The 25,673-nt window shown below is 48.2% G+C and overlaps 1 protein-coding gene across 18 annotated transcripts in view; it reads left to right on the top strand.

Annotated features, from left to right (window-relative positions):
• epb41a (erythrocyte membrane protein band 4.1a) overlaps positions 1–25,673 on the top strand; it is a 148,227-nt gene that overhangs the window by 76,865 nt on the left and 45,689 nt on the right. For 9 of the 18 annotated variants that reach the window (XM_077196644.1, XM_077196639.1, XM_077196633.1 and 6 more), the window contains 2 exons: positions 10,867–10,929; positions 14,871–15,041. In XM_077196644.1, the coding sequence (XP_077052759.1) occupies positions 10,867–10,929; positions 14,871–15,041 (234 nt within the window). Of the gene's footprint in view, positions 1–10,866; positions 10,930–11,052; positions 11,101–14,870; positions 15,042–25,673 lie in introns of all 18 variants that reach the window. The other 9 variants (XM_077196650.1, XM_077196649.1, XM_077196647.1 and 6 more) reach the window with 2 other exon arrangements.

The raw sequence follows: 25,673 nt of genomic DNA, 5'->3' as shown, positions 1-25,673 counted from the left end.
TCGCTTTAAAGGGACATTGTGTAGGAATTTCTCCTATCTAGCGGTGAAATTGTTGTTCAAACGAATTGTGCTCTCGAGTGCCTCGCTTTTTCGAATGTGTGTTGCTTCTACGGTAGCTGTTATGTACCAAAAAGCTATGACAGGATGTCTTCTAATAGCACTTCGTCGAGTTTTCCTTCGGGTGAACAGGTTTGTTATTTCAATCAAACAAACTGCAACTTGACACAACGGACAAACGAATGTTACAGTATGAATAAAACAGTGCAATGCAGCCTTTTAAACTTGCCGGGGCAGTGACAAGCGCCTCTCACTGCTCTGCTCTGGTCCTCCGTTTCTGCTGCTTTCAGTTACTTGACGCTGGCTCTGAACGAAAACGCAGTGGCCTAGTACTTTTTGACCCTCTCTGCTATTATAGTTTTTCAAGATGGCGGAACTACATGGAAGCCTCCGTGGACCTCCCGTCACATGTATATAAAGATAATAAATTCTTCGTTTACGATGATAAGTCAGATAATTGGCAGAGGTATTTGTACACCATTGAGGACATATTTATGAATAAAAATAATGATTTTAGATAATAAAATAAAAAGTTGTATTAACAACTTTTAATAACAAACTACACATTGTCCCTTTAAAATCAAGTCAGTCAAGTTAAATCCTTACTGGTTGCTGTCTTGAAGCTTGTTCTGTGAGAAAAAAAAAAGAGAAACCTTGTTAAAAACAAGTTGCTCTAGTGTTTTTTGGAAGAAGACAGACTAGTCTGCAGGTGGTCTGGAATTTAAAGTTAGTTACACAAGCCATTTTGAATGTGGTGGGAAAAGTTCCAGTGCGTAGTGATACGTTTATGATGCATGTGAGTGCTGTTGGGTGGGAGAGATGCTGTGTAAAAGATGGGAGAGAAAAGGATCAAAGGTAGGATGGTTCGAGAGGAGAACTTTAGAGACTTCTGCCTCCATAAGAGGAGAGTAGAGATTTGCATGCGAGTCGTGGGTGTTTGTTAGGTTTTTTTGTGTGTGTTGAGAATTGGCTGCTGCTGATTGTTACTTGATCTGTGAAAAATTGGCAAAGTGGTTAGCCATTAGCAAGGATGTGGGAGGGAAGAGGTGAATGTCTCCTCAGTTTGCAAGTATCTGAAGTACTGTTGATCTTGTTGTGTAGTTGGATGCTTTTGCAGTGGCAACATTGGCTGAATAAGATGACTGCAAAGCAATGGATCTCTGACTAATATGCATAGGCTCTCTAAAGATGTGGTCTTACCTGACAGCACGTGCAGTGTGTCATTTTCAAAAACCAGAAGCCCAAAGGCCTAGACTAAATGTGTCTGGCTACATTTTATACAGAATCTACTCTAGAAAAAGCTGTAACATACAATAAATTTAATATTTTTAAGACCACCAGGACTCATATGTGTGAATTGAGACTTATCCTTAATTATTCAAACTCGTAATTCAAACTCAATAATTACAATTACAATGGAATAATTGTTGTTTATGAATTATGATTTCTGTGTGAAAACCACACACAAGTTTTAGTCAGCAGAATTTTTTGGGATTTGCATAATTTTCTCTTGACTGCAATGAATAGCATACTAGCCTAGAAGTGAAAGAACAGATTCAAAGGTTGTTAAAGTGGAACATATAGTATTATTTACATTTATTTAATCCTGACGTCATGACCAGGAAGATATAAAAGCACATTCGGTGCAATGCTCGCGTTAGCTTATAGAGACGAAGCAAAGTCGATCGCAGGGATGCAGGAAGTATGGCAGGGAGACGCATCGTCTCGTTCCCTTCTCAGGGAACTAGGGTTACAGTCGTAACCTGAGACGTTCCCTTTCGAGGGAACTCGCGATGCGTCGATGGCGCTTTGGGAACGATAATACCCAATACGCCATAATTACAAAATGCCAGATGATAAAACTGTCGGCAAATTAAGTAAAAAGCACCTGGGATCCTGGGGCAGCTTCCAGATCCAGGCTATAAAACCTCACAGATGTTAGCGGCGAGGACCAACCCGCCGCATCACAAACCTCCTGAAGGGAAACACCTGATAAGAGGGCTTTAGAGGCCGCCATACTTCGGGTAGAGTGAGCTCTGACCACCAAAGGACATGGCTGGCCAGAGGACTCATATGCAAGAGAAATAGCCTCGACTATCCACTTACTGATTGTCTGTTTAGAAGCAGGAAGACCTATCTTAGGTGAACCAAAACAGACAAACAACTGATCAGATCTCCTCCACGGGGCAGCCCTGTGGACATAAGTGTCCAGTGCTCGCACTGGACACAAGAGATTCGGTTTTTCCTGGTCCGAAGATATAAACGGAGGAGGACAGAGTGCCTGCAGTACAATAGGCCTTGGAATATTGGTTGGCACCTTAGGGACGTAACCCTGCTTAGGTATAAGAACGCCTTAACCATACCCGGTGCAAATTCCAAACAGGTGGGAGACACAGAAAGAGCCTGAAGGTCTCCGACTCTTTTTAGGGATGAAATGGCTAACAGAAAGATAGTCTTGAAAGTCAGAAATTTTTCTGAATCTAAATCTAGGGGCTCGAAGGGAGCCCCAGACAGGCCTTCCAAAACTATGGCCAGATCCCATGCCGGCACCCTAGTTCGAACTTCAGGCCTCAACCTCAAGGTGCCACGAAGGAAACGAATAATCAGGGAGTCTCGACCCAAAGATGTAATACCCACAGGGGCGTGGAAAGCCGCAATGGCCGCCACGTAAACCTTTAAGGTAGAATGACATAAACCTGACGTGAAACGAGACTGGAGAAACTCAAGTACTGTGTTGACTGAACAGTTAACTGGATCTCGCTGCTGTTGGTGACACCAAGACGTGAAAACTTTCCACTTAAGTATATATAATTTCCTCGTGGCTGGAGCTCTGGAGCTAAGAATAGTCTCAACGACCTCAGTCGAGAGACCACTCTCTAAAAGTTGGGCCCCCTCAGAGGCCAAACCCATAGGTTCCAAATCTCCGGTCGGGGGTGAAATATTGTGCCCCCTGCCTGAGACAGAAGGTCTCTCCTGACAGGAATCTCGAAAGGAGGGCCGTCTAGGAGATGAATTAGGTCCGCAAACCAAAAACGACTCGGCCAGCGTGGAGCTACTAATAATAGACTTTCTCTGTCCTGGTGGACTCTCTCCAGAACTCCTGGGAGCAGAGCAACAGGGGGAAATGCGTACAGACGTAGCCTCGGCCACGTCTGTACCATAGCGTCCAACCCCAAGGGGGCTGGTTGCGTGAGGGAGAACCAAAGTGGACAGTGCGTCGTATGCTAAGACGCAAACAGATCCACTTCTGCTTGGCCGTAAAATTCCCAAATGAGCTCTACCGCCTGCTCCTATATTGTGGTACCCTGGGATAAACACTGCCCTCAGGGAGAGTATCTTCCCTAGGGACCACAAGAGGATCTGGTGCGCCAGTTTGCAGAGTGGACGCGAACGCAGACCCCCCTGTCGATTTAAATAAGAGACCAGTGTTGTCTGTACAGATGAGCACATGATGGCCCCTCAGGTCTGGGAGGAAATGTCTCAACGCATTGAAGACGGCCATCATCTCCAGGCAATTACGTGCCAAGAGAGATGATGGTTCCCCCAGAGACCCTGAGCTGAGCGGCCTTCCATTACCGCTCCCCAGCCGGTGAGAGAAGCGTCTGTCGAGATAGCAACTCGATGGCAAAGAGCTCCCAACACCGGACCCTGGGACAGGAACCAATGTTTCCTCCATATAATCAAGGCGCGGTTGCACCGCCGCGTGATCGTGATCATACGAAGTGGGTTTCCCCTTGGGGAGAACCCTCTGGTCCTGAGCCACCACTGCAAAGGTCTCATGTACAGCAGGCCAAAGGGGATCACATTGGAACCCAGAGGTTCGCGAGCCTGTCCATCATCCTCAAATGTGGACAGATGGGAGCGGAGCATGCGGAGCGGGAGACGCTCACAATGCTGACAGTCAGCCCCCTCGAAGGCTGACATAGCATGCTCCACTCCCAAACAAACTACACAAAGCTCATGTGTATCTCCACCCGTGATATAACGAGGGCAAGGAGAAGCACAGGCTATGAATAGTTGTTTCGCCATAATACAAATATAATGAGAGACAGACAACAATAAATATAACAGACAGTTTTGACACAGAGCGCTTTGCTGAGGCACCAAAGCTGACGCGAGCATTGCACCGGATGTGCTTTTATATCTTCCTGGTCATGACATCACCCGCAGGTGACGCTTCATTCATTCCATTGGACTAGTTGACAGTAGTGCTTCAGACTCAGTCACGCAAAGGCGTTCCCAAAGCGTCATCGACGCATGGCGAGTTCCCTCGAAAGGGAACAGGATTAACACATTAAAAAAAGTTTTATTTTAAAGTGCATTTTAAATTATTTCAAAGCACATTTTTAAAAATTGTACTTAACTCTTTCTACACCAGCATTTTCTTTAAGTTGCCAGCCACCACCAGCATTTTTTAACATTTTCACAAAAAATGTATTTTGATGTATGAATATCTGAACTTACAATATATCAAAAGAAATACCTCTGCTTTTAAACAACAACTACAACAAAACATTTTATTCTAGCTTCATGCATTCTTTTTTTCAACACTTCAATGTGAAAAAGCAACATTTTGAGCAAAAAGATGAGTGAAAACGTATAACAGTGAAAACACGGAATGCCGGAAAATTCTGTCAATGGCGGGGAAGCGTTTTCTCAGAAATGACGGACAATTTCTGTCAATGGCAGCCTTTGCAGGGAAAGAGTTAAGTGTGTTGTTAATAAACATCAACGTAGTCATGAAAGTGTACTTTCTAAGTACACTTAAATGTACTTAAATGTGATTTAATTAATATTATATCATGCAAGTTCTTATTTTAAATATAGTTTTAAGATTTTAAAGTACACTGCAAGTGCACATTCGATACAATTAAGTACACTTCTTTTTCACAAGGGTAAGCCTGTAGATCAAAAGATTTTTAAGATCATGAGAGAAAAAAATGTGGTTACCTAAGTCCAAACTGTTGACTGGTTGTGTGCTTTTATATACTCTAGCTCATTTGGTTATAGACATTAGACAATGCTCACTAATATTCATCTAATTACGTCTCGGTTACGTATGGTAACCCTTGTTCCCTGAGTAGGGAACGGAGACGTCTCGTCGGAGGAGTTTCCAACGAATTGGGATCAGCTTGTGCAAACAAGGGAGACCAATTGCCTTCGAGTGAACTAAAACGAGCCAATGAATATTGGCATGCAAGATTTGCATTCCGCGCCCCGCCTGCCAGTGCAGGTATAAAGCGGAAGCAAGCGCACGCACATTTGCTTTTCGCTGAGGAGCCGGACGGTGTCCAGTCCTCCGTGAAGGTACAGCAGCATGGCGACGGGACGAGACATCTCCGTTCCCTACTCAGGGAACGAGGGTTACCATACGTAACCGAGACGTTCCCTGTCGTTCCGGAACTCCTACGTCTCGTCTGAGGAGTTTCCAACGAATTGTGATCCCTAATAAAATGCCATGGTGCTGGCCCCTTCCAGCGCCCAGCTTAGCTTCCCGCCGGAGCAGTTTATTGTCGTCTTTGGTGGGAGCTAGCTAGGAAGAATTACACTGCTGTTCTGCAAGACCCTCTCAGTGGATATGGATAACGCTGGGAAAGCGTGCCCAACCTGTAGGAGGGAACGCTGTGGAAGCACCTGCCCGCCCGAAGGGAGGCACTGGAATACACATGTGTACTAAACCGTGGGGTAGTGAAACACATGGCGGTCCTTGAGGTAGTCCCATCCCGAGGGGTGGGATTGTACTCAAGGACGACAGAATGGTCTGTCGAGGGTAAGACACGATGCTAGCCCTGAGGGAAGCTGGATTGTGGAAGAAATGGGTCGCCATAGGGACCACTGTAGGCCACCCAGTCTATAAGCAACTCCTACGAGAGGTAATAGACCTGGCGCCGGGCGATCCGCCTCGCCTGGTGCCGAAGGGGTGATGGAGGAACTCACGAGGTTAACCGTATGTTGGGGAACCAACAGAGTAAAAAGACGCATGTATCCGGCCGTGAGGCGGGAATGGCGTAGCACACGGTAGTGAGTACACGGGATGAAACAGGTTCAACACGGAGGCTATAGAATCTAGCAAATGTGTTAGGTGTCGCCCAGCCCGCAGCTCTACAGATGTCTGTCAGCGAGGCGCCTTGCGTCAAAGCCCAGGAGGAGGCAACACTCCTAGTAGAGTGTGCCCTCAACTTAGGTGGGCAAGGCGCCACCTGATCTACAAATGGAGTGTTAGGAACCAAGTTCCATGAACCAAGTCTGGTTGGGCCAATACGGCGCAACAAGCAGGACCTGCTCCTCGTCCTCCCTGACCTTGCACAAAGTCTGTGCGAGAAGGCTCACTGGGGGGAACGCATATTTGCGAAGGCCCCAGGGGCCAGCTGTGTGCCAGTGCATCCGTGCCGAGGGATCCTCCGGTCAGGGAATAAAACAGCCGGCAATGGGTCATGTGCGGAGAGGCAAACATATCCATCTGAGCGGTTCCGAAGATTCCCCGTATAAGCTGAACCACGTGGGGATCCACGTGGAGTCGCCCTTCTCCCGGAAGAGACGGCTGCCGTGAGAGCTCGTCGGCTACTCGGTTGAGCGCACCAGGGATGTGAATGGCCCGAAGCGACCTCAGATGCTTCTGACTCCATAGGAGGAGATGACGGGCGAGTCGCGACATACGACGGGAGCGTAGACCACCTTGGCAGTTGATGCAACGGTCGCAGTGCTGTCCGTACGGACCAGTACATGCTTGTGCAGAAGCAGCCCCTTGAGGCGGCACAGGGCTAAGCGCACTGCTTGCAACTCTAGGCAGTTGATGTGCTAAGCGTACTGCTTGCACCTCTAGGCAGTTGATGTGCCAATGCAGTTGAGGCCCCGTCCACAGACCTGAAACTGCATGCCCGTTGTACGTGGCCCCCCATCCGTTGGCAGAGGCATCTGTTAAAACCACAGCATGCCTGGAAACCTGGACTAAGGGCACTCCGACCCGTAGAAACGCAGGGTCCGACCAAGGACAGAAGGTTTAGCGACAGTGCGGGGTAATGTTGACCCGGAACGTGCCGCTCTGCCACGCCCATCTCGTGACTCGATCGTGAAGCCAGCGCTGAAGCGGTCTCATATGTCAGTCTGACTGAATGAGTCCAACTCCATACCGAGATAAGAGATCCTCTGCATGGGGCAGAGTTTGCTCTTGTCCCAGTTGACCTGAAGCCCCAAGCGCCTGAGGTGCCGGAGCACCAAGTCCCTGTTTTCGCACAACAGGTCTCGCGAGTGAGCTATAATGAGCCAGTTGTCGAGATAGTTGAGAATGCGAACGCCATGTTCTCTCATGGGAACAATGGCCGCCTCCACGACTTTCGTGAAGACATGGGGCGACGGGGCCAAGCCGAAGGTAGACGCTTTACTGATATGCTCGACCCTCGAACGCAAAACGAAGAAACGGTCTGTGTCGAGGAAGAATCGAGACATGAATGTACGCGTCCTTCAGGTCGATCGCTGCAAACCAATCCTGGAGACGGATGCATTCGAAGATGCGTTTCTGCGTGAGCATTTTGAACGGGAGCTTGGGGCCCGACTCAAAACCCGTAGGTTCAGGATCGGCCGTAACCCACCGCCTTTCTTGGGTACAATGAAGTAAGGGCTGTAGAACCCAGACCTCATCTCGGCTGGAGGGACCGGCTCAATCGCGTCCTTCGCCAGCAGCACGTCGATCTCTTTCCTCAAGACAGGGCACCGGCACTCCGCACATGGGTGAAGCGGATGCCCCTGAACTTGGGAGGACGGCGGGCAAACTCTATTGCATAGCCGAGCCGAATGGTACGAATGAGCCAGCAGGACGGCCTCGGAAACGCTAGCCAGGCTTCGAGAGACCGCACCAGCGAGCCCACACGGACCACCGGCGTACCCGCGGAGGGTGAGCGAGGTGGAAGGTAGGGACCGGACTCCGGACGCATTACTGTGGCCTGAGAGAGAGTTCTGGGTGTGTGGGGCAACACCTACCTGCTTCCACCGGGGGGCAGGCAGCAGGGAAGGCCTGCAGGCGTTCGGCTGCTGGCTGTCTGAGGCGAAGAAAGGAGGGGAAACGAGGAGCGAGGCCCGGGGGCGTCGAGTCCTGGTTTCCGCACCTCCTTGCCTAGCGGGAGAGGAGAGTGACGAGGCCGTAATGGTGTCACTGACATCTGAGCACTGGGGTGAGGGGAATGAGAGTGGTGAGGCTATGTGGTGGCGCACACTGTCATTCTGACCCTCTTGGACAGGGGAGACTGGGAGCGGCGAAGCAATTGATCGTTGACCTTGGCTACCAGTCTCGACCGTGAGTGATCCAGAGGAAGTAGAAAGTGCTCTTTTGTTGAAACTTTGGGTGCCAAACTTTGGCAGAACAGAAAGAAAAGGCAAACAAAGATTCTCCACCCGGCCCTTCTCCAGGGGAAGGTGAGGAACAGATGTACCCGTCCAAAGAGCAGCCACGGCGTCCTCTGGATCGCCCGTTTCAGGGTTGCTTCCCTCTCCTCTTCCCGGGGGGTTTAGACGACTCCCGAGTGGGCTGGCCAGCTCTCTTGTGGCCGGCACCCTACTGCCTTTGGGGCTGCTGCTTAGGCTGGGCAGGGGCGGAGGCGGAGGCGGGAGGAGGGCGCACTTGGCGACGAGCAGCCGGAGGCGCTGCTGACGGGGACGGGCCAGCAGCAGGCCGTCTCCGGAGCATAAGAACTGTTGGGCGTAGCTCTCCACATTCCTCGCCGAAGAGGCCACCCTTGGATATGGGGGAGTTCAGGAACCTACTTTTGTCCGACTCGCGCATATCGGCCAGGGTGAGCCAAAGATGTTGCTGCTGGACCACAAGAGTGGACATTGCCCGGCCCAGGGAACGTGCGGTGACTTTCGTCGCCCGGAGGGCGAGGTCCATCGCCGTACGCAGCTCTTAGAGCCCCCCTGGGTCGGTACCACCCTCCTGCATGTCAGAGAGAGCCTTGGCCTGGTGGACCTGGAGGAGCGCCATGGCATGCAGGACAGAAGCAGCTTCTCCACACGCACTGTAAGCCTTTTCAGTAAGACTGGAAGAGAACCTACATGCGCGGGAGGGGAGCGTAGAGTTACCCGCCAGGTGGACGCGGTCTTAAGACAAAACTGCACAATGCTACCGACCGTTCCACTGGGGGGATGCTCACGTATCCCTTGACTGCTCCGCCATCGAGGGTGGTGAGGGAGGAGGAGGAAGTCGCATTTGTGTCTGGCCGCCATGGGGGCCGTCCACGATCTCTTCACCTCGTCATGCACTTCCGGAAAGAAAGGAACCGGGGCGGAGCGCTCAGAACCAGCACGAGCCCCCCCGAGAAACCAATCGTCCAGCCGCAAGGGTTCGGAACACGGTGGAGGATTCCACACGAGCCCGACACTCGCGGCCGCCGTTTCGGCTAATGTTGCCACTTCGGAAGGGGGCAACGCAGTCGGGTCGTCATCTCCAGAAGATGACCGTTCTCCCTCGGTTGCAGCGATCGACGTCTGATCCTCTGGCAGGGCCCCGAAGGAAACGACTGGTACCACACGAGATGGGCAAGCGCGCTCCTCCGGAGGCCCCAATGGCAGCGATGCGGAGGAATGAGGAGTCTACGGGGGTCTTGCACCCGGCGGATCATTCCTCGCTGTAACCCTCAGACCACCAATGGGATTAGCCGAAGTAGCCTTCTTCTGAAGTGAACCAGAAGAAGAACTAGATCGGGGAATCACCAAAGGGACTCCCCCTCGAGTGAGGGTTCTCAGTCTCAATCACCGCGACAGTTATGTTCCCGCAGTGAGAACATGATTCATTCACGAACGCTGCCTCAGCATGCGCGAGGGCCAAGCACGAGAGGCAACGATCATGACCATCAACCAGAGGCATAATTTGACCGCATCCAGAAACACACGGATTAAACGTCATCCTGAAAAGGACGCGATCTTAACCTGTGTTGCTTTTTCAGAGAATGCTCTCTTATTGTGCTGAAGCGTGCAGGGATCAACGCGCCAACACAGCGGGGAAACTGCAATCCCGCTGTGTGCACTCAACCAAATACCAGCTGTGAAAACAGCTCTTTTGAAAGATGTAGATCGCGTGTAGTCAAAACCGGCACCCGGGAGCTCACGAAGATCACTGAAGCGTCGTCACACCAACACTGAGAGATCCAGAAAAAGGGCAGACTCGTTGAGCGCGAAGAAAACACTTTCTCGAAGCTCATCCACTCAGAGGACACAACCGGTCGGCTCCGAAGCAAAAAGCAAATGTGTGTGCGCTTGCTTCCGCTTTATACCCGCACTGACAGGCAGGGCTCGGAATGCAAATCTTGCATGCCAATATGCATGTGCTCGTTTTAGTTCACTCGAAGGCAATTGGTCTGCCTAGCGTGATCCCAATTCGTTGGAAACTCCTCCGACGAGACGTAGGAGTTCCCGAACGAAAGGAAACCAAGATTATCCAAAACATTTTCGAGACAAGAATTACACTGGTTGTGTTAGTGTTGCTGGATCAGAGTAGTCAGGACGCTCAATCAAATGAGAGTTGCAAAGTGAATAGTGTTTCACAAATGATGGCAAAGAGGAGTTTATTTTAAACTCATTATACTTTCATAACTTTACCCATTGCACAATTATTCCTGATCTTGCAGTCACCCCTGACCTTTGACCTCTTCCCCCGTGTCTAGCTGCAGTGGGTCATCCATATTTGATTTGTCTCCATCCCTCCACATCCCCACACACTGAATGCAACTGCAGTTCAAATCATAAAAAAATACCCAAGAATCATTTCTGATTTTCTCTACGTTCAAACACTGCCAACTTTTTCCCCCCTGTTCTTCACAGAAAAGAGCTAAGAAAATTGAGGGTGAAACTATTTATATCAAACATAGCAATTTAATGTTGGAGGTTTGTATTGAAACTCTGGAAATGTCTTGTTTTTGCCGCTGCATGTCTCACTGCATGATATTTTGTTTCATCTTGTTTCTTTCTTCATTCTTCTCACCGCACACTCTCTTTTGTGTTTTGTAGCTTAACCCTAAAGGCTTGGCATGCACTATTTACCTCACTAACTGTAATGCAAGTACTTGCTTCTATTTATTCTTCATTTTTTTAGCACTATTTCATTAAATATATGATTGGGAATTTTGATTTAACTACTTTTATATGAAATATATTTACTTTTTTTTTTCTTCAGTTCATAATTTAATGCAAAATTGATCTGATACAAAAATGTAGCAAGTAGTTGTTGTTTTTAAAGCACTGAAAAATACATCTTTAGATACATTTTATTTAATTTAGCAGTAGACTCTATGCTTATTCTGTTCCAGCGTCTCTAAATATTTCTAATCGGCTTTTCACACTTTAAATTAGTAAACAATTTATAACCCTGTATCTTGTTTCCTGTTTACATGCTTCATACTTTACTCTGGATTATTAAATTAATCCTGCATGGTCAGATTTTGAGATTTCACACTAGATTTAGCCTGCAGGCTGACCTGAAAATTGACGTCATGGCTAAACAGTTCAATACTAATGATTAAAAAAGAACACCATGTGTACAGAACTATCCAACTGTTGAATTGTTTGTCACATAAATATGCTAATGTATATAAATGCCAATAATACAGTCTCTTCATCACTAATTAATGTTTTTTGTCACGGTTATTTTTAATGCTTTACCCATTATTTTTAATGGCCTGTAAACTGAATCTAAACATAGTGACTGAGCTAAGCACATGGATATTTAATCAAATTTAGGATTTCATGACTTAAAAATGGTCTTTAGTCTGGGTTAAAAAAAAATGTTGCCCAGGATTAAACATAGTGCGATAAGCCCATAAATATTCTGTAAACGTGTACTGTTTAGCCAGATTTAAATTATAATCATTGTCTGTCCATTTAGCTACTAATTCATGTTTTTATTTATTTATTTATTTGTTATCAGATCACATGATTATATTAGTGCTTTGCAGTGTTCTATTATACAGATTATACAGCCTGTCCCAGTCATATATTTACATACTACAATAAGCTACAAAAGCTGTTTGTTTCTGTTGTTCTTGTGAGGTCTGATGAGTCTGATAATGAGTCTGACAACCAGATGGATTTTGTGATATTAACCCCTTCAGCCACACCATGACCTTTTCTCTAACCCCGTGACCTCTGTATCTAACCAAACATCTTGTATAACACTGTGTCTCCATCACATATACTATTATTATATTAAGTGTTAAGATTGTTGTTGGTGTTTGAGCCAAGCACTGTTTTGCACTTTGCTTTGTTTTATAAATCAACTGATTAACAGACATGTGTCAAATCTATCATATGCTGCATTGAATTGTGACAGCATATGATTCATATAGTACGCTATAGCTTTAGAATAGAATATAGACCAGTTTGTAAAACAGCATGTTTAGAGATCAGGACCCAGCATTTGACCCATGTCTGAACTCAAGCTTTGTTCACACTGGAGCTTGAACAGCTAATGTTAAAACCGATGAAGTGCTTACATGATTACCACCTCATCTACCTTTTAGAGAAGAGTTTAATTAATGAAATAACAACAGAAATGAGATCTTTTACAAACTAAAGTGAGCTGCCTGCCAGACTAGTTTTAAGGCATCATAAGCAATCCAGGAAAGTTATACATAATAGTGCCACATAAAATTGTTTTTATTTATTATCTGAATATGTTAGCATGTTGCTAAGCTACAGTAATTTAATACATGTAAAAAAAAATATTTGATATATCTTCTGCAAATTATAGAATACATTCAATATTACCTTACATTTCTGCCAGAAAGGTTTCTTTGGAGGCAGAATAACAATTGCTGACTATTTCATTTTACATGTATGCTCGACTATGTGTTCAGTGCATGTGATGTAAATTTTATCATTAGCATAGTACAGTATGCTTGCTGCTAGATTTTTCTAACCGTGCATACTCTGTACGCTCAGCTCACACATGCACATTTTGTCCACAAGGTGGAACAACAAACTACTGGAGATGCAATAATAATAGTTGTCGAGTGCTTGTGTGAGGGGAGATACACGCAACTCTTTAGCAAAGACATTTTTATCGCTCATCAAATTATCCAATAATCGACAAAAACTAAACTTTCTAGTCCTCATGTGTCGAATAGCTGTGTTCATGTACGCTATCAAATGAAGTATACCTTGAAAGATGGTGCATTCGTCTACATATCCTAGCATTCTTGTCCAAACTAAAGGCCTATTTTGTGGAACACTTACGATACTTTAAAATACTGTCTAGGTTGTCAGCTCATAAGATTTAAGAACAGAACCATTTGCTAAATATTAATAGCAGTTTCAAACTTCTAGCCTGCAAACTTAAATTTGACACACTGTAATGCAGTAGCTTTTTTTAGTTTGTTACCCAAAATATATTAAAAATGTATAGTCCAAAAACATGTTAGCTTTGTTTATTTTCACGTAGCAACTGTCTGTCTGAAGTCATTGAATGTAGATTATGAGGTCTGGTTTCTCATGAGAGTGTTTCACTCTTGCAGATGTTCTGTTGGGCACTGAGACACAGATCAGTTCTCTCCATTTTATTTCCAAAGTCTCATCTGTCTACCAGAAATGTCTTAAAGGAATAAAGATCAGCTGAGATTTTAGACCATCTGTCTCTCTCTCAAACTCTGTACACACTGATCATTTGTTTTGAGAAGTCACAAAGACTCCTCTCAGAAATTAATATTCATAGCGTCATAGTGTCTGAGCATAGCTGATTACCCAATGCCACTGAGAGGAGATGATGGGTGACAAATCAAGCTGCAGGTGGTGAGAAAAAGGGGAAAATGCAATTAGAAGACAGTGAAAGTGGAAGAGAAGAGACCTGTGTCTTGGTGGCCCATTGGCGATCTGTAGAATGGCTTTGTGTGTGACATTCGCTTGACTGAAAACCGATGTGACTAGGGATGGGAATCATAAAAAATGTAATGATTTTGGTTCCTTAGTGACTCATATAAAATAACGATTCAGTGAGTGAATTAGTTGATGAGTTCAAACCCATGAGTTCAAGACTTATTTGTGGTTTTTTTTGTTTGTTTTTTTGTCTGATTAAATAAAAATAACTGCTTCAATCTTTCACACCTTCACACTGTACATGTGTTGTTGCGTGCAACCAGCGAGGACAACACAATATACAACACAGCACATTTATACTGTGTTGTTCTCGCTGGTTGCACGCAACAACAAAAGTACAGTTATTTATTGTTTATTGTATTATTATGTACACATTTTTAAAAGTAAAGTTTTTAATTGTCATCTATGGTTCCATGAAGAACCTTTCCATTGTACAAAAGGTTCTTTAGGTTCTTTAGATAATTAAAAAAAATGGTTCTCTTAACAACTGTTTACTGTTGAGGAACCCAAAATAGTTCTTCTATGGAAAAAAAACCCTTTGGAACCTTTATTTTTAAGAGCGATGCACAGTCTTCCCCATCATCGATTTAGACTACAAGCTCACAACCCAACCCAGAGGGAACCTATGGAGATTTAAGAATCGTTAACGGAACCAAACATCTTAAAATTATCAAGTGCCAGTGTATTGATAAAAAATACTTGATTCCCAACCCTAGATGTGACATCCCTTGAGTTTTGAGTAAAATTGTGATTTATGTAAAATCATTAAACTAATGAGACATCTTCATTTGGTTATTTCTCTCTCTTAATCTCTTCATCTGTTCTACATCTTCCTGTGTTCTATCTTTTTTTCTCAATTTTGCAATTGGTTCCTAAATTTCTCTTCTATCCTTTTGCGCTTTTTCTTTTGACCTTTTTGGTATACTTTCTTTCCGCCTGGACCTCTATTTCTCTCTCAGGATGTGGAAAAGACACAGACAGAAATCATGCGCCATCACACGAGTATCAGCGAGCTCAAGCGGAGCTTCATGGAATCGGTGCCTGAGCCGCGGCCCAGCGAGTGGGACAAGCGTCTGTCTACCCACTCGCCCTTCCGCACAGCCAGCTTCAATGGTCAGCTGCAGCCCGACGTGAGTATTGGGGTTACGCACAGTGTTAAAGGTTACACTTCATTTTTGGATTTAGAGTCTTTGTATGCCTTGTTTGAAGATAAGATTTAAAAAGCCTGTGCTTGAAGATAGATTTGATAGTCATCCATCTTTGTCAGTGGTAGTTTTATACCGCAGCACTGCATTTTCAGACTGGGTTGGAAAATTGATGACCAAAATGCTTTTCTCCCCTCATTTACATTCCATATCTATAAATTGACTGACTGCTATGACATTTTTGGGAGTTATCAGTGTGCCAAAAAGTTGCGTTGACAAGGTACTGGGTTAATGCAATGAGCACTTTTTTCCAAGATTTTTCCAAACTTTGCCAGTTTACTGAAATCAAATCTTAGAGATTTACTTATTGGTCACTGGAGAGTAAACTATGCATCCATGAGCAGAATTGTATATTTAGCTTTCTGTTCTGGGCTATCTCTGTGAAATTATAGTTCCCTTTCGTAGTCACTCCGAGTTACGTCGGATGACGACGAATGGGGGTTTCGCCTAGAAAGCCAATCATCTTCGTGTATTATAAAACGAGCCAATGGCGATGAAATGCCATGGGTCTGCGGAATTTGCATAGCGTAACTCCGCCCCACCTCGTGGGTATAAAAGGAGGACGCTCGGCAACATGCAGATATGTTTTCGCTTCGGAGCCAAGAGCTTCTCTTCACTCCACAAGCCAATCCTGACTTCATCTTCTGTGACGAGCGAACTCTCCGGTGTTGGTGTGACGGCGGTACCCAGCGAGTTCACATTGCCTGCGATCTGAGCAGTGATCTGCCAGTCTGTGTGTTTCTCCCTGGTCGCCTCAGCATCGCTGAGTTTTTTCTCTAAAAGAGCTGCACGTGGCACGTCTTTTTAAAGATGTCTCGTCCGTGTTCTTCTGGGTGCGGTCGTTTCCTGTCTTCCTTTGATGGGCACAATCGCTGCTTTGCGTGTTTGGGCTTAGAACACGCTAAAGCAGCGCTTGTGGATGACTCATGTTCCTTCTGTGGGAACATGGCCATCGCAACACTGAGGTCTAGACTCAATGATCTCATTCGGGAGAGAGTCCCCTCATCCACACCCCGATCTACATCCTCCACGAGAGGCTGTACTTCGGCTGGTGGACAGGGTGATCTGAGGGTTACGGTGTGGGACAATCCGACGATGCGTCCTCGGACCACGCCCCCCTCTACAGTGTTGCAACCCGCGAGTGCCGCGGTGATTCTACCGGGTTCATCCTTCGATGCCCCGCGTGTTTCATTCGGCGCTCCAGAGGAAGACTCGATGTCGATCGCGGCATCACAAGGCGGGCAAGAGTCATCGGGAAGTGACGATGCGGCTGCGTTGCCTCCTTCTGGAGCTCCAGCGTTGCCCGTATCAGATCCCGAGATGACGGCCATGCTCTCCCGGGCCGCCGCGAGCATCGGGCTTGAGTGGAACCCTCCGCCCTGCCCTGAGCGCTCGCGGATGGATGATTGGTTTTTGGGTGCGGCTGCCGCCTCACGGCCACAGCCAACCCCAATGCCATTCTTCCCGGAGGTGCATGAGGAGTTGACGAAATCATGGAAGGCTCCCTTGACCTCCCGTGTACGTTCGTCAGCTTTCTCCGCTTTTCCTCCCCTCGATGGGGCAGCCGCCCATGGGTACACTGGGATTCCCCCGGTTGAATGCTCTGTTGCCATGCAACTATGTCCTCAGAGTGCTTCATCTCGTGGTAATCCTAAGCACCCGTCCAAGGCCTGTAGATTCTCGTCCACCTTAGTGGCGAGGTCTCACAGAGCTGCAGGACAGGCGGCTGCCGCTCTGCATGCGATGAGCACCTTGCAGGTCTACCAGGCCCAGCTGCTCAGAGATATGCACGAGGCGGGGACTGACCCAGGGCTTTTCAATGAGCTGCGTGCCGCCACTGACCTCGCTCTTCGAGCGACGAAAGTGGCCTCACGCTCCCTGGGTCAGGTGATGGCCACCTCTGTGGTCCAGGAGCGTCACCTATGGCTGAACCTGGCTGATATGCGGGACGCCGAGCGTACCCGTCTGCTCGACGCCCCCATATCCCAGGCCGGCCTCTTCGGCGGAGCGGTTGAGGACTTTGCCCAGCAGTTCTCAACCGCACAGAAGCAGTCTGAGGCGATTAAACATATTCTGCCCCGACGGCCTGCTGCTGCCTCCACCCAGCCGTCGGTACAGACACCTCAGACTGCTCGCCGCCGAGGGCGCCCTCCTGTGGCTCCCTCCCCTCCCGCACGGCCCCAGCAGCAGCCTTCACCCGGGCCGCGTCGTGGAGGAGGCCGCAGGAAGGCACCACAGCCCTCTCCAGCCCCGCACCCCGCTAAACGCCAGGCTAAGCGGCGCTCCTGAGACGGGCTGCTCAGTGATGGTGTCGGTTTTTTCCCAGGAGGTGGTTGCAGGCCCCCTCCTTCCCCCGGCGGAGGGCCGGGGGAGAATCTTTTGTTCTCCCGCTGCCCACCCACGGGTGGGCAGTACCCTATTATGGTCAAAGAAAGAATCAATACACCCATCACTGAGCACACAGAGCCGGTTGACAGTGCGCGACGCCCCCGGGCCTCGCCGCTCTCATCCCCCTCTGTCACAGAGTTCTCGGACCGCAGTGTGTGCCGCCTCCGGGCCTCGCCACTCCCGTCCCCCTCTGTCCCGGAGGGTGCGGGCGACAGTGTGTGCCGTCTCCGGACCTCACCACTCTCGTCCCCCTCTATCGCCAGACCCCTGGCAGAGCAGACCCCCGTGGAACGCTGGTCCTTCCCTGGTCTCCTCTGTCAGGACGCGGAGCATGACCGCGCCCCCGCTCCGGGCCGCTTTGCCACCCTCGCCTGGGCTGGTCACTCCGCTTCGCTGCCCCTCCGGGGGGACGCCTGTGGTTCGTATGACCCCGCTGGTTCAGTATCTGACAGCTTGGTTGGAGCTTCCCAGCCTTTCTCGCTGGGTCGCCCGAACTATCAGGCTCGGCTATGCGATTCAGTTCGCACGGTCTCCAACCCGCTTCAGGGGAGTTCGCTTCACTATGGTCGGTGGCAATGCCCCTATCATGAGAGCGGAGGTTGCTACCCTGCTGGCGAAGGGTGCAATCGAGACTGTCCCTCCAGCCGAGATGAAGTCAGGGTTTTACAGCCCGTACTTCATTGTCCCCAAGAAATCCGGTGGGTTACGGCCGATCCTGGATCTGCGCGTCTTGAACCGCTCCCTTCACAGGCTGCCGTTCAAGATGCTCACGGCCAAACGCATTTTCGAATGTGTGCGGCCACGGGATTGGTTTGCAGCCATAGACCTGAAGGACGCCTACTTTCATGTCTCCATCTTACCTCGACACAGACCGTTCCTACGGTTTGCTTTCGAGGGGCAGGCATACCAGTACGCGGTTCTCCCCTTCGGGCTAGCCCTGTCTCCTCGCGTCTTCACGAAGATCGTCGAGGCTGCCCTTGTTCCCCTTCGGGAACACGGGGTTCGCATCCTGAACTATCTCGACGACTGGCTGATCCTAGCTCACTCTCGAGACCAGGTTTGCGAACACAGGGATCTTGTGCTTCGGCACCTAGCCCGTCTGGGCCTTCGGGTCAACTGGGAGAAGAGCAAACTCTGCCCCGTGCAGAGGATCTCTTTTCTCGGTATGGAGATCGACTCGGTCGCCATGTCCGCGCAGCTTACGAGCGAGCGCGCACACTCGCTGCTGACTTGCCTTCGACAGTTCGATGGCAAGAGTGCGGTCCCACTGAAATTGTTTCAGAGGCTCCTGGGGAATATGGCATCCGCAGCCGCGGCAACGCCGCTCGGATTGCTTCATATGAGACCGCTTCAGCTGTGGCTTCGCGATCGAGTCCCGAGGTGGGCATGGCATCACGGCACGTTCCGAGTCCCAGTGACTCCGACCTGCCGTCAGTCCTTCACTCCGTGGAGGAACCTCAGCTTTCTACGGGCCGGAGTTCCCCTAGAACGAGTTTCCAGGCATGTTGTTGTCTCCACAGATGCCTCTTCCACGGGTTGGGGCGCCATGTGCAACGGACATGCTGCCGCGGGCTCCTGGACAGGACCCCAGCGCCTTTTGCACGTCAATTGCCTCGAGTTGCTGGCAGTACGCCTTGCCCTGCACCGTTTCCTCACGTTGCTCAGGGTCAACACGTACTAGTCCGTTCAGACAATACCGCGACTGTAGCGTACATCAACCGTCAGGGTGGTCTACGCTCCCGCCGTATGTTGCAACTCGCACGCCACCTCCTCTTATGGAGTCAGAAGCACCTGAGGTCCCTTCGTGCTATCTACATTCCGGGACATCGGAACTTTGCAGCCGACGAGCTGTCACGGTTTCGGCCCATCTCCGGCGAATGGAGACTCCATCCCCAGTCGGTTCAGCTGATTTGGGACCAGTTCGGGGACGCACAGATAGATCTGTTTGCCTCTCACGACTCGACCCATTGCGCCCTGTTCTATTCCCTGACCGAGGGCTCTCTCGGCACGGATGCACTGGCGCACAGCTGGCCGCGGGGCCTACGCAAGTATGCGTTTCCCCCAGTGAGCCTTCTCGCACAGACCTTGTGCAAGATCAAGGAGGACGAGGAGCAGCTCATTCTGGTTGCGCCGTATTGGCCCACCCGGACCTGGTTCTCCGAACTGGTGCTCCTCGCGACAGCACCTCCTTGGCCAATTCCTCTGAGGAAGGATCTCCTTTCTCAGAGACGGGGCACCCTTTGGCACCCTCGACCCGATCTCTGGAGGCTCCACGTGTGGCTCCTGGACGGGACGAGGCAGGTTTGAGTACCCTGCCACCAGCGGTGGCGGCTACCATCACTTCCGCTAGAGCATCGTCCACGAGACATGTCTATGCGTTGAAGTGGAACCTCTTCGTCAACTGGTGCTATCTCGTCGAGAAGACCCCAGGAAATGCTCGATCTCTGTCGTGCTTTCCTTCCTGCAAGAGGGGTTGGAGCGAAGGCTGTCTCCCTCCACCCTGAAGGTGTATGTGGCCGCTATCGCCGCATATCACGAAGCAGTTCAAGGTAAGTCTCTGGGGAAGCACGACCTGATCGTCAGGTTCCTGAGAGGAGCGAGGAGACTAAATCCTCGTCGCCCTCCTCTCCTTCCCTCTTGGGACCTCTCAGTGGTCTTAAATGCCCTGCAGAGGGCTCCCTTTGAGCCTCTGCAATCAGTGGAGCTTAAGTTCCTGTCTATGAAGACAGCGCTCCTGGTTGCATTGGCCTCCATCAAGAGGGTAGGGGACCTGCACGCATTCTCCGTTGACGAAGCGTGCCTGGAATTCGGGCCCGGTCACTCTCACGTGATCCTGAGACCCCGGCCTGGATATGTACCCAAGGTTCCCACCACTCCCTTCCGGGACCAGGTGGTGAACCTGCAAGCGCTGCCCCGGGAGGAGGCAGACCCAGCCTTGGCACTGCTCTGTCCAGTACGCGCTCTCCGCGCTTACGTAGACAGAACGCAGTGTTTCAGGACCTCAGACCAGCTCTTTGTCTGTTATGGTGGGAGACTGAAGGGAAAGGCTCTCTCAAAGCAGAGGTTGTCTCACTGGATAGTGGACGACATTGCTTTGGCTTACCAACAGCAAGGCCGACCGTGCCCCCTTGGTGTGACAGCCCACTCCACCCGGAGTGTGGCTTCCTCTTGGGCTCTAGCGCATGGCGCCTCGCTGGCAGACATTTGTAGAGCTGCAGGCTGGGCGACACCCAACACATTCGCCAGATTCTATAATCTCCGAGTGGAGCCTGTGTCCTCTCGTGTACTCGCTTCAGTCAGCTAGTACTGGACCCGCTCAGGTGTCTTCGCTTGCTCGCCTTTCCACTCCACGGACTGGATACGTGCGATTATTCCTCAGGTGAGCCTTCCTCTCTGAAGCCCTGAGTTCCTCCAGCACTGTTGATGCTGGTGCCAGTGTCTATTGCCTGGGCGTCGGCTAGGTGCCTCCGTGTGCATGGTTCCTCCCCCAGTAACCCCTACATGTGTATTTCCGCTGTAAGCCTCCTTGAGCATGTGTCTTTCCCTTGGCAAGCCACCTTGCCCTCCTGGAGTTGAAAGTTGCCACCCCTCGGGCTGGTCACTCCAGTGTTCCTCCATATGTAGCCCTCCGGCCATATGCGTATCTTAAGTCCTCCCTGCGGGTAGGCATGCTGCGGCATATCTCCTCTGAGATATGCTTCCCAGTATACCTTGGTATTCCTGTGTTAAGTAGGACTCCTTCGTCTGTGCCAGTATCACGACAGGGGGATCAGACTTTCGCAGGGCACTGGAAGACAGCTGTGAAGGTGGCGTGATTTCACGGGGACCCCCATTCGTCGTCATCCGACGTAACTCGGAGTGACTACGAAAGGGAACGTCTCGGTTACATATGTAACCCTCGTTCCCTGAGTAGGGAACGGAGACGTTACGTCTCCCTGCCACTTCCGCTGTACCGCTGGGTAGACGCCTGAGTTCAGTCTCGGCTCCTCAGCGAAGACATATCTGCATGTTGCCGAGCGTCCTCCTTTTATACCCACGAGGTGGGGCGGAGTTACGCTATGCAAATTCCGCAGACCCATGGCATTTCATCGCCATTGGCTCGTTTTATAATACACGAAGATGATTGGCTTTCTAGGCGAAACCCCCATTCGTCGTCATCCGACGTAACGTCTCCGTTCCCTACTCAGGGAACGAGGGTTACATATGTAACCGAGACGTTTTTTTACACACATTTTTCAACCATTTCTTCAGTGTTGCCTATTTTTGTAGACTGCAATACCATTATTTGCATTTTCTATATATTCTTCATCTATTCTATCTTATCATCTACTTATTTTTTTTATATTCCCCCTTAATGGCAAACAGTTGTTGATCACCTTTATATTTCAGTCAGAATGTCTCTTCCTGTGAAAAGTAAACCAGACTTTATACCACTAGTCAAAATTATGCACTAAATAATGTGCTAGGTGAAACTTTACATGTTATATCACAGCCTACGTATGATGCAGTCACTATGATGCACATTGTGCAACCCTGCAAGTACAGTTCCCTTGAATGGGGTTTCGCTTAGAAAGCCTATCAACTTCGAGAAATATAAAACGAGCCAATGGCAAGGAAATGCCATGGGTCTGCGGAATTTGCATAGTGTAACTCCGCCCCACCTCGTGGGCAGTGTTGGGTAAGTTACTTTAAAAAAGTAATTAGTAATCACAAAAAGTAACTGAGTTACATCATTAAAAAAGTAACTAATTACCAGGGAAAGTAACTATTGCGTTACTTTTAAAAACAAAAAAATGTTTAAATATGTGAAATATTAGGATTCATTAGTTTGAATATTGGAACAAACACTATAATAACATCTTAGTTGATAATTCAATATACCTACTTTACTTTTGACATCATACTATAGTATATTTAACTATGAGCAGAAACTGGTGAACAAAAGCGTACCTATTTAATGTGACAGTAGTCTTTTTTTACAGTCAAAACTTTATAATCTATCCAAAACTAATCACAAAATCTTGCCTAACATTCATATTTAGTCTTTGTTACAATGTACAGACATTTTATTTCAACATATTTCAGTCTATTTTTACTCATCTTAGTAGGCTATAGCAATATAGTTTGGATGTGTTCATGTAAACATAACGTTTACTAATGTAGGTGCGAGAGTGAATGAACGGCACAGACACGCGCTGTATAACTGCAGTAAACAAAGCGCGTGCGCCTGTGTCGTTCATTCATCATTTAGCCAACACACAGTCTTTTTGCGGTTTACAGTCAGACACTATTCAATATCGCGATTAGAACAAAGCACTTAAAGGGTTAGTTCACCCAAAAATGAAAATTATGTCATTAATGACTCACCCTCATGTCGCTCCGAGCCCGTAAGACTTCAGAACACAGTTTAAGATATTTTAGATTTAGTCCGAGAGCTTTCTGTCCCTCCATTGAAAATGTATGAACGGTATACTGTCCTTGTCCAGAAAGGAAATAAAGACATCGTCAAAGTAGTCCATGTGACATCAGTGGGTTAGTCAGAATGTTTTGAAGCATCGGAAATACATTTTGGTCCAAAAATAACCAAAACTACGACTTTATTCAGCATTGTATTGTCTTCCGGTTCTGTTGGGGATCCGCGTTCACGAGTCCGCAGTGATGCTGATGACATAAGACGCTGCTGACGTGTATCTGGTGCGTCCGTGTATTCGGGTTCAAATAAATATGGCAAAAAAATGCAAGTCTTCCTCTGTGTGGAAATCCTTAGACATGTTAGTGAAGATTGTTTTGTTTCCAGCGTGCATCTCCCTCAGACTGTAAACGAAGCTCGGGCGCACCAGACACACGTCAGCAGCGTCTTACGTCAGCAGCGTCACTGAATGCGGATCCCCAACAGAACCGGAAGACAATACAATGCTGAATTGTATTCAGCTCACCTCGCACAGCTCATACCTCAGATCGATTGCTTTTGTCCGCCTCGCTGCCTGCTGTGAGCTGTGAGTTTGTTTGCGTCGTGGCTGTCTAAGCCTCGTATTAGCCTCGTATTTCCTTCTGTTTTTCCGTATTTCTCTCTTTATTCTGTTCTGAACCATCATTTAACTCATAATTACAACTCGGACTGTTGGCCATTATACGGCTGGAACCGCAAATACGGTTTGAACATTGATTGTTGGTCGTAGAGCGAGACACTGCTTCACTGCTGCTCGCCCTGCGATCGACTGCTTTTGTCAGCCTCGTTGCCTGCTGTGAGTTTGTTTGTTTTCCCGTCTATCGTGCGTCACTGTTACAACTCGGACTGTTGGCCATTATACGGCTGGAACCGCAAATACGGTTTGAACATTGGTTGTTGGTCGTAGAGCGAGACACTGCTTCACTGCTGCTCGCCCTGCGATCGACTGCTTTTGTCAGCCTCGTTGCCTGCTGTGAGTTTGTTTGTTTTCCCGTCTATCGTGCGTCTACATTACACCCATACCACTAAAAAGACGGTTTTTACCCAAGACTTGAGTCATAAATTAGTATAAATATTAATAGCATCACTGGTTGCATCATTGCTAACTTACTGTCCATCTGTTAAAATGGCGAATATATCAGGTGTATGTTATCTACCTTTTGGTGCAGATGAGAACAAATCTGAATTGCTCGCGGTGCAGTCTGAATTAGAAGCTGTAGAAAAGCAGATCCGTGACCTTATAGAGAGACAAGCTGAGCTGAGAGACCGGCGTTTAGCTCTTGAAACATCACGCGCTGATGCACACGGATCAGTGATTAACGTTAGTAACCCGCTGACGCTGACCTCGTCTACTCCGTGCGTTTCTCAGCATTGGTCCCGAGCGTCCAGGTCACGATCAGCCATGGTTTCATTCACTCCGGCTCCAACACACCACCACGAAGCCTGGGTGGTTCCGCGGAAGCCGCGAGCCAGGACAACAATCTTTTCGCCCCTCCCGGTTTTCTAGATCTCCACTCAGAACCGATTCTCCCCTCTTCGTGAAACGGAACGCGATGCTGTGATCATCGGCGATTCCACCGTCCGACACGTCCACGCTACGTTAGGTAAAAGTAAGGTGCACAGTCACTGCTTTACTGGTGCTCGTGTTCTCGATATCACTGCGCGGGTAACTGAGATCTTGAACGGTGACGACAGCGTCGGAGCTGTTGTGCTGCACGTGGGAGCTAACGACATTAGGCTGCGACAGACGGAGGTTCTGAAGAAAGACTTCAGGAGCCTTATCGATACGGTCGCCTGAAACATCGATTATTGTGTCTGGACCGCTTCCTACGTACTGACGAGGGCATGAAAAGTTCAGTAGATTATTTGCGCTAAATGAATGGTTATTGTCATGGTGCAATGAGCAGAAACTGATTTTTGTAAATAATTGGAATCTGTTTTGGGAGCGACCACGGCTCTTCCGCGCTGATGGCTTACACCCAAGTAGAATCTTCTGTCGGATAACATCTCCAAGATGTTAAATACCGTTTGACTAGTAACCAAAAATCCAAATCACAGTCTCTACTGCACCAATTTAATTGATATTAATACTAGTGTAGAACATTGCATAGAAACTGTGTCTATTCCTCGTTTACTAAGATCAAATAATAAATCTACTGCGGGATCTAGAAAAAATCTAATTGTTATTAAAACAAAAAATCTCGCTAGTAGTGAACATAAACAATTTCTAAAGCTAGGTCTCCTAAACATTAGATCGCTCACACCTAAGGCGGTTATTGTAAATGAAATGGTCACAGATAATAATTTCGATGTTCTGTGCCTTACTGAAATCTGGCTTAAACCAAATGATTATTTCGGTCTAAATGAGTCTACTCCGCCAGGATACTGTTATAAGCATGAGCCCCGTCTGATCGGTCGTGGCGGCGGTGTTGCAACAATTTACAGAGATACCCTTAATGTTACTCAGAAAACTCGTCATAGGTTTAATTCGTTTGAATTGCTTGTGCTAAATGTTACGCTCTTAGATGTAAGAAAAAAAACCACATTATCTCTAGCATTGGCTACCGTATATAGACCTCCAGGGCCTTACGCCAGTTTCCTAAAAGAGTTTGCTGACTTTCTATCAGATATTTTGGTCAACGTCGATAAAGCATTAATTGTTGGAGATTTTAACATACACGTAGATAATTTAAATGATGCGTTAGGGGTTGCGTTTACAG

This window comes from Siphateles boraxobius, unplaced genomic scaffold, assembly GCF_051911475.1.
Source record: "Siphateles boraxobius isolate OS27281-9 unplaced genomic scaffold, OSU_SipBor_1 35, whole genome shotgun sequence".
In the NCBI taxonomy this organism is placed as follows: domain Eukaryota; kingdom Metazoa; phylum Chordata; class Actinopteri; order Cypriniformes; family Leuciscidae; genus Siphateles; species Siphateles boraxobius.
Note: the sequence above shows the minus strand (reverse complement) of the source record. Positions and strands in the feature narration are given on the sequence as shown.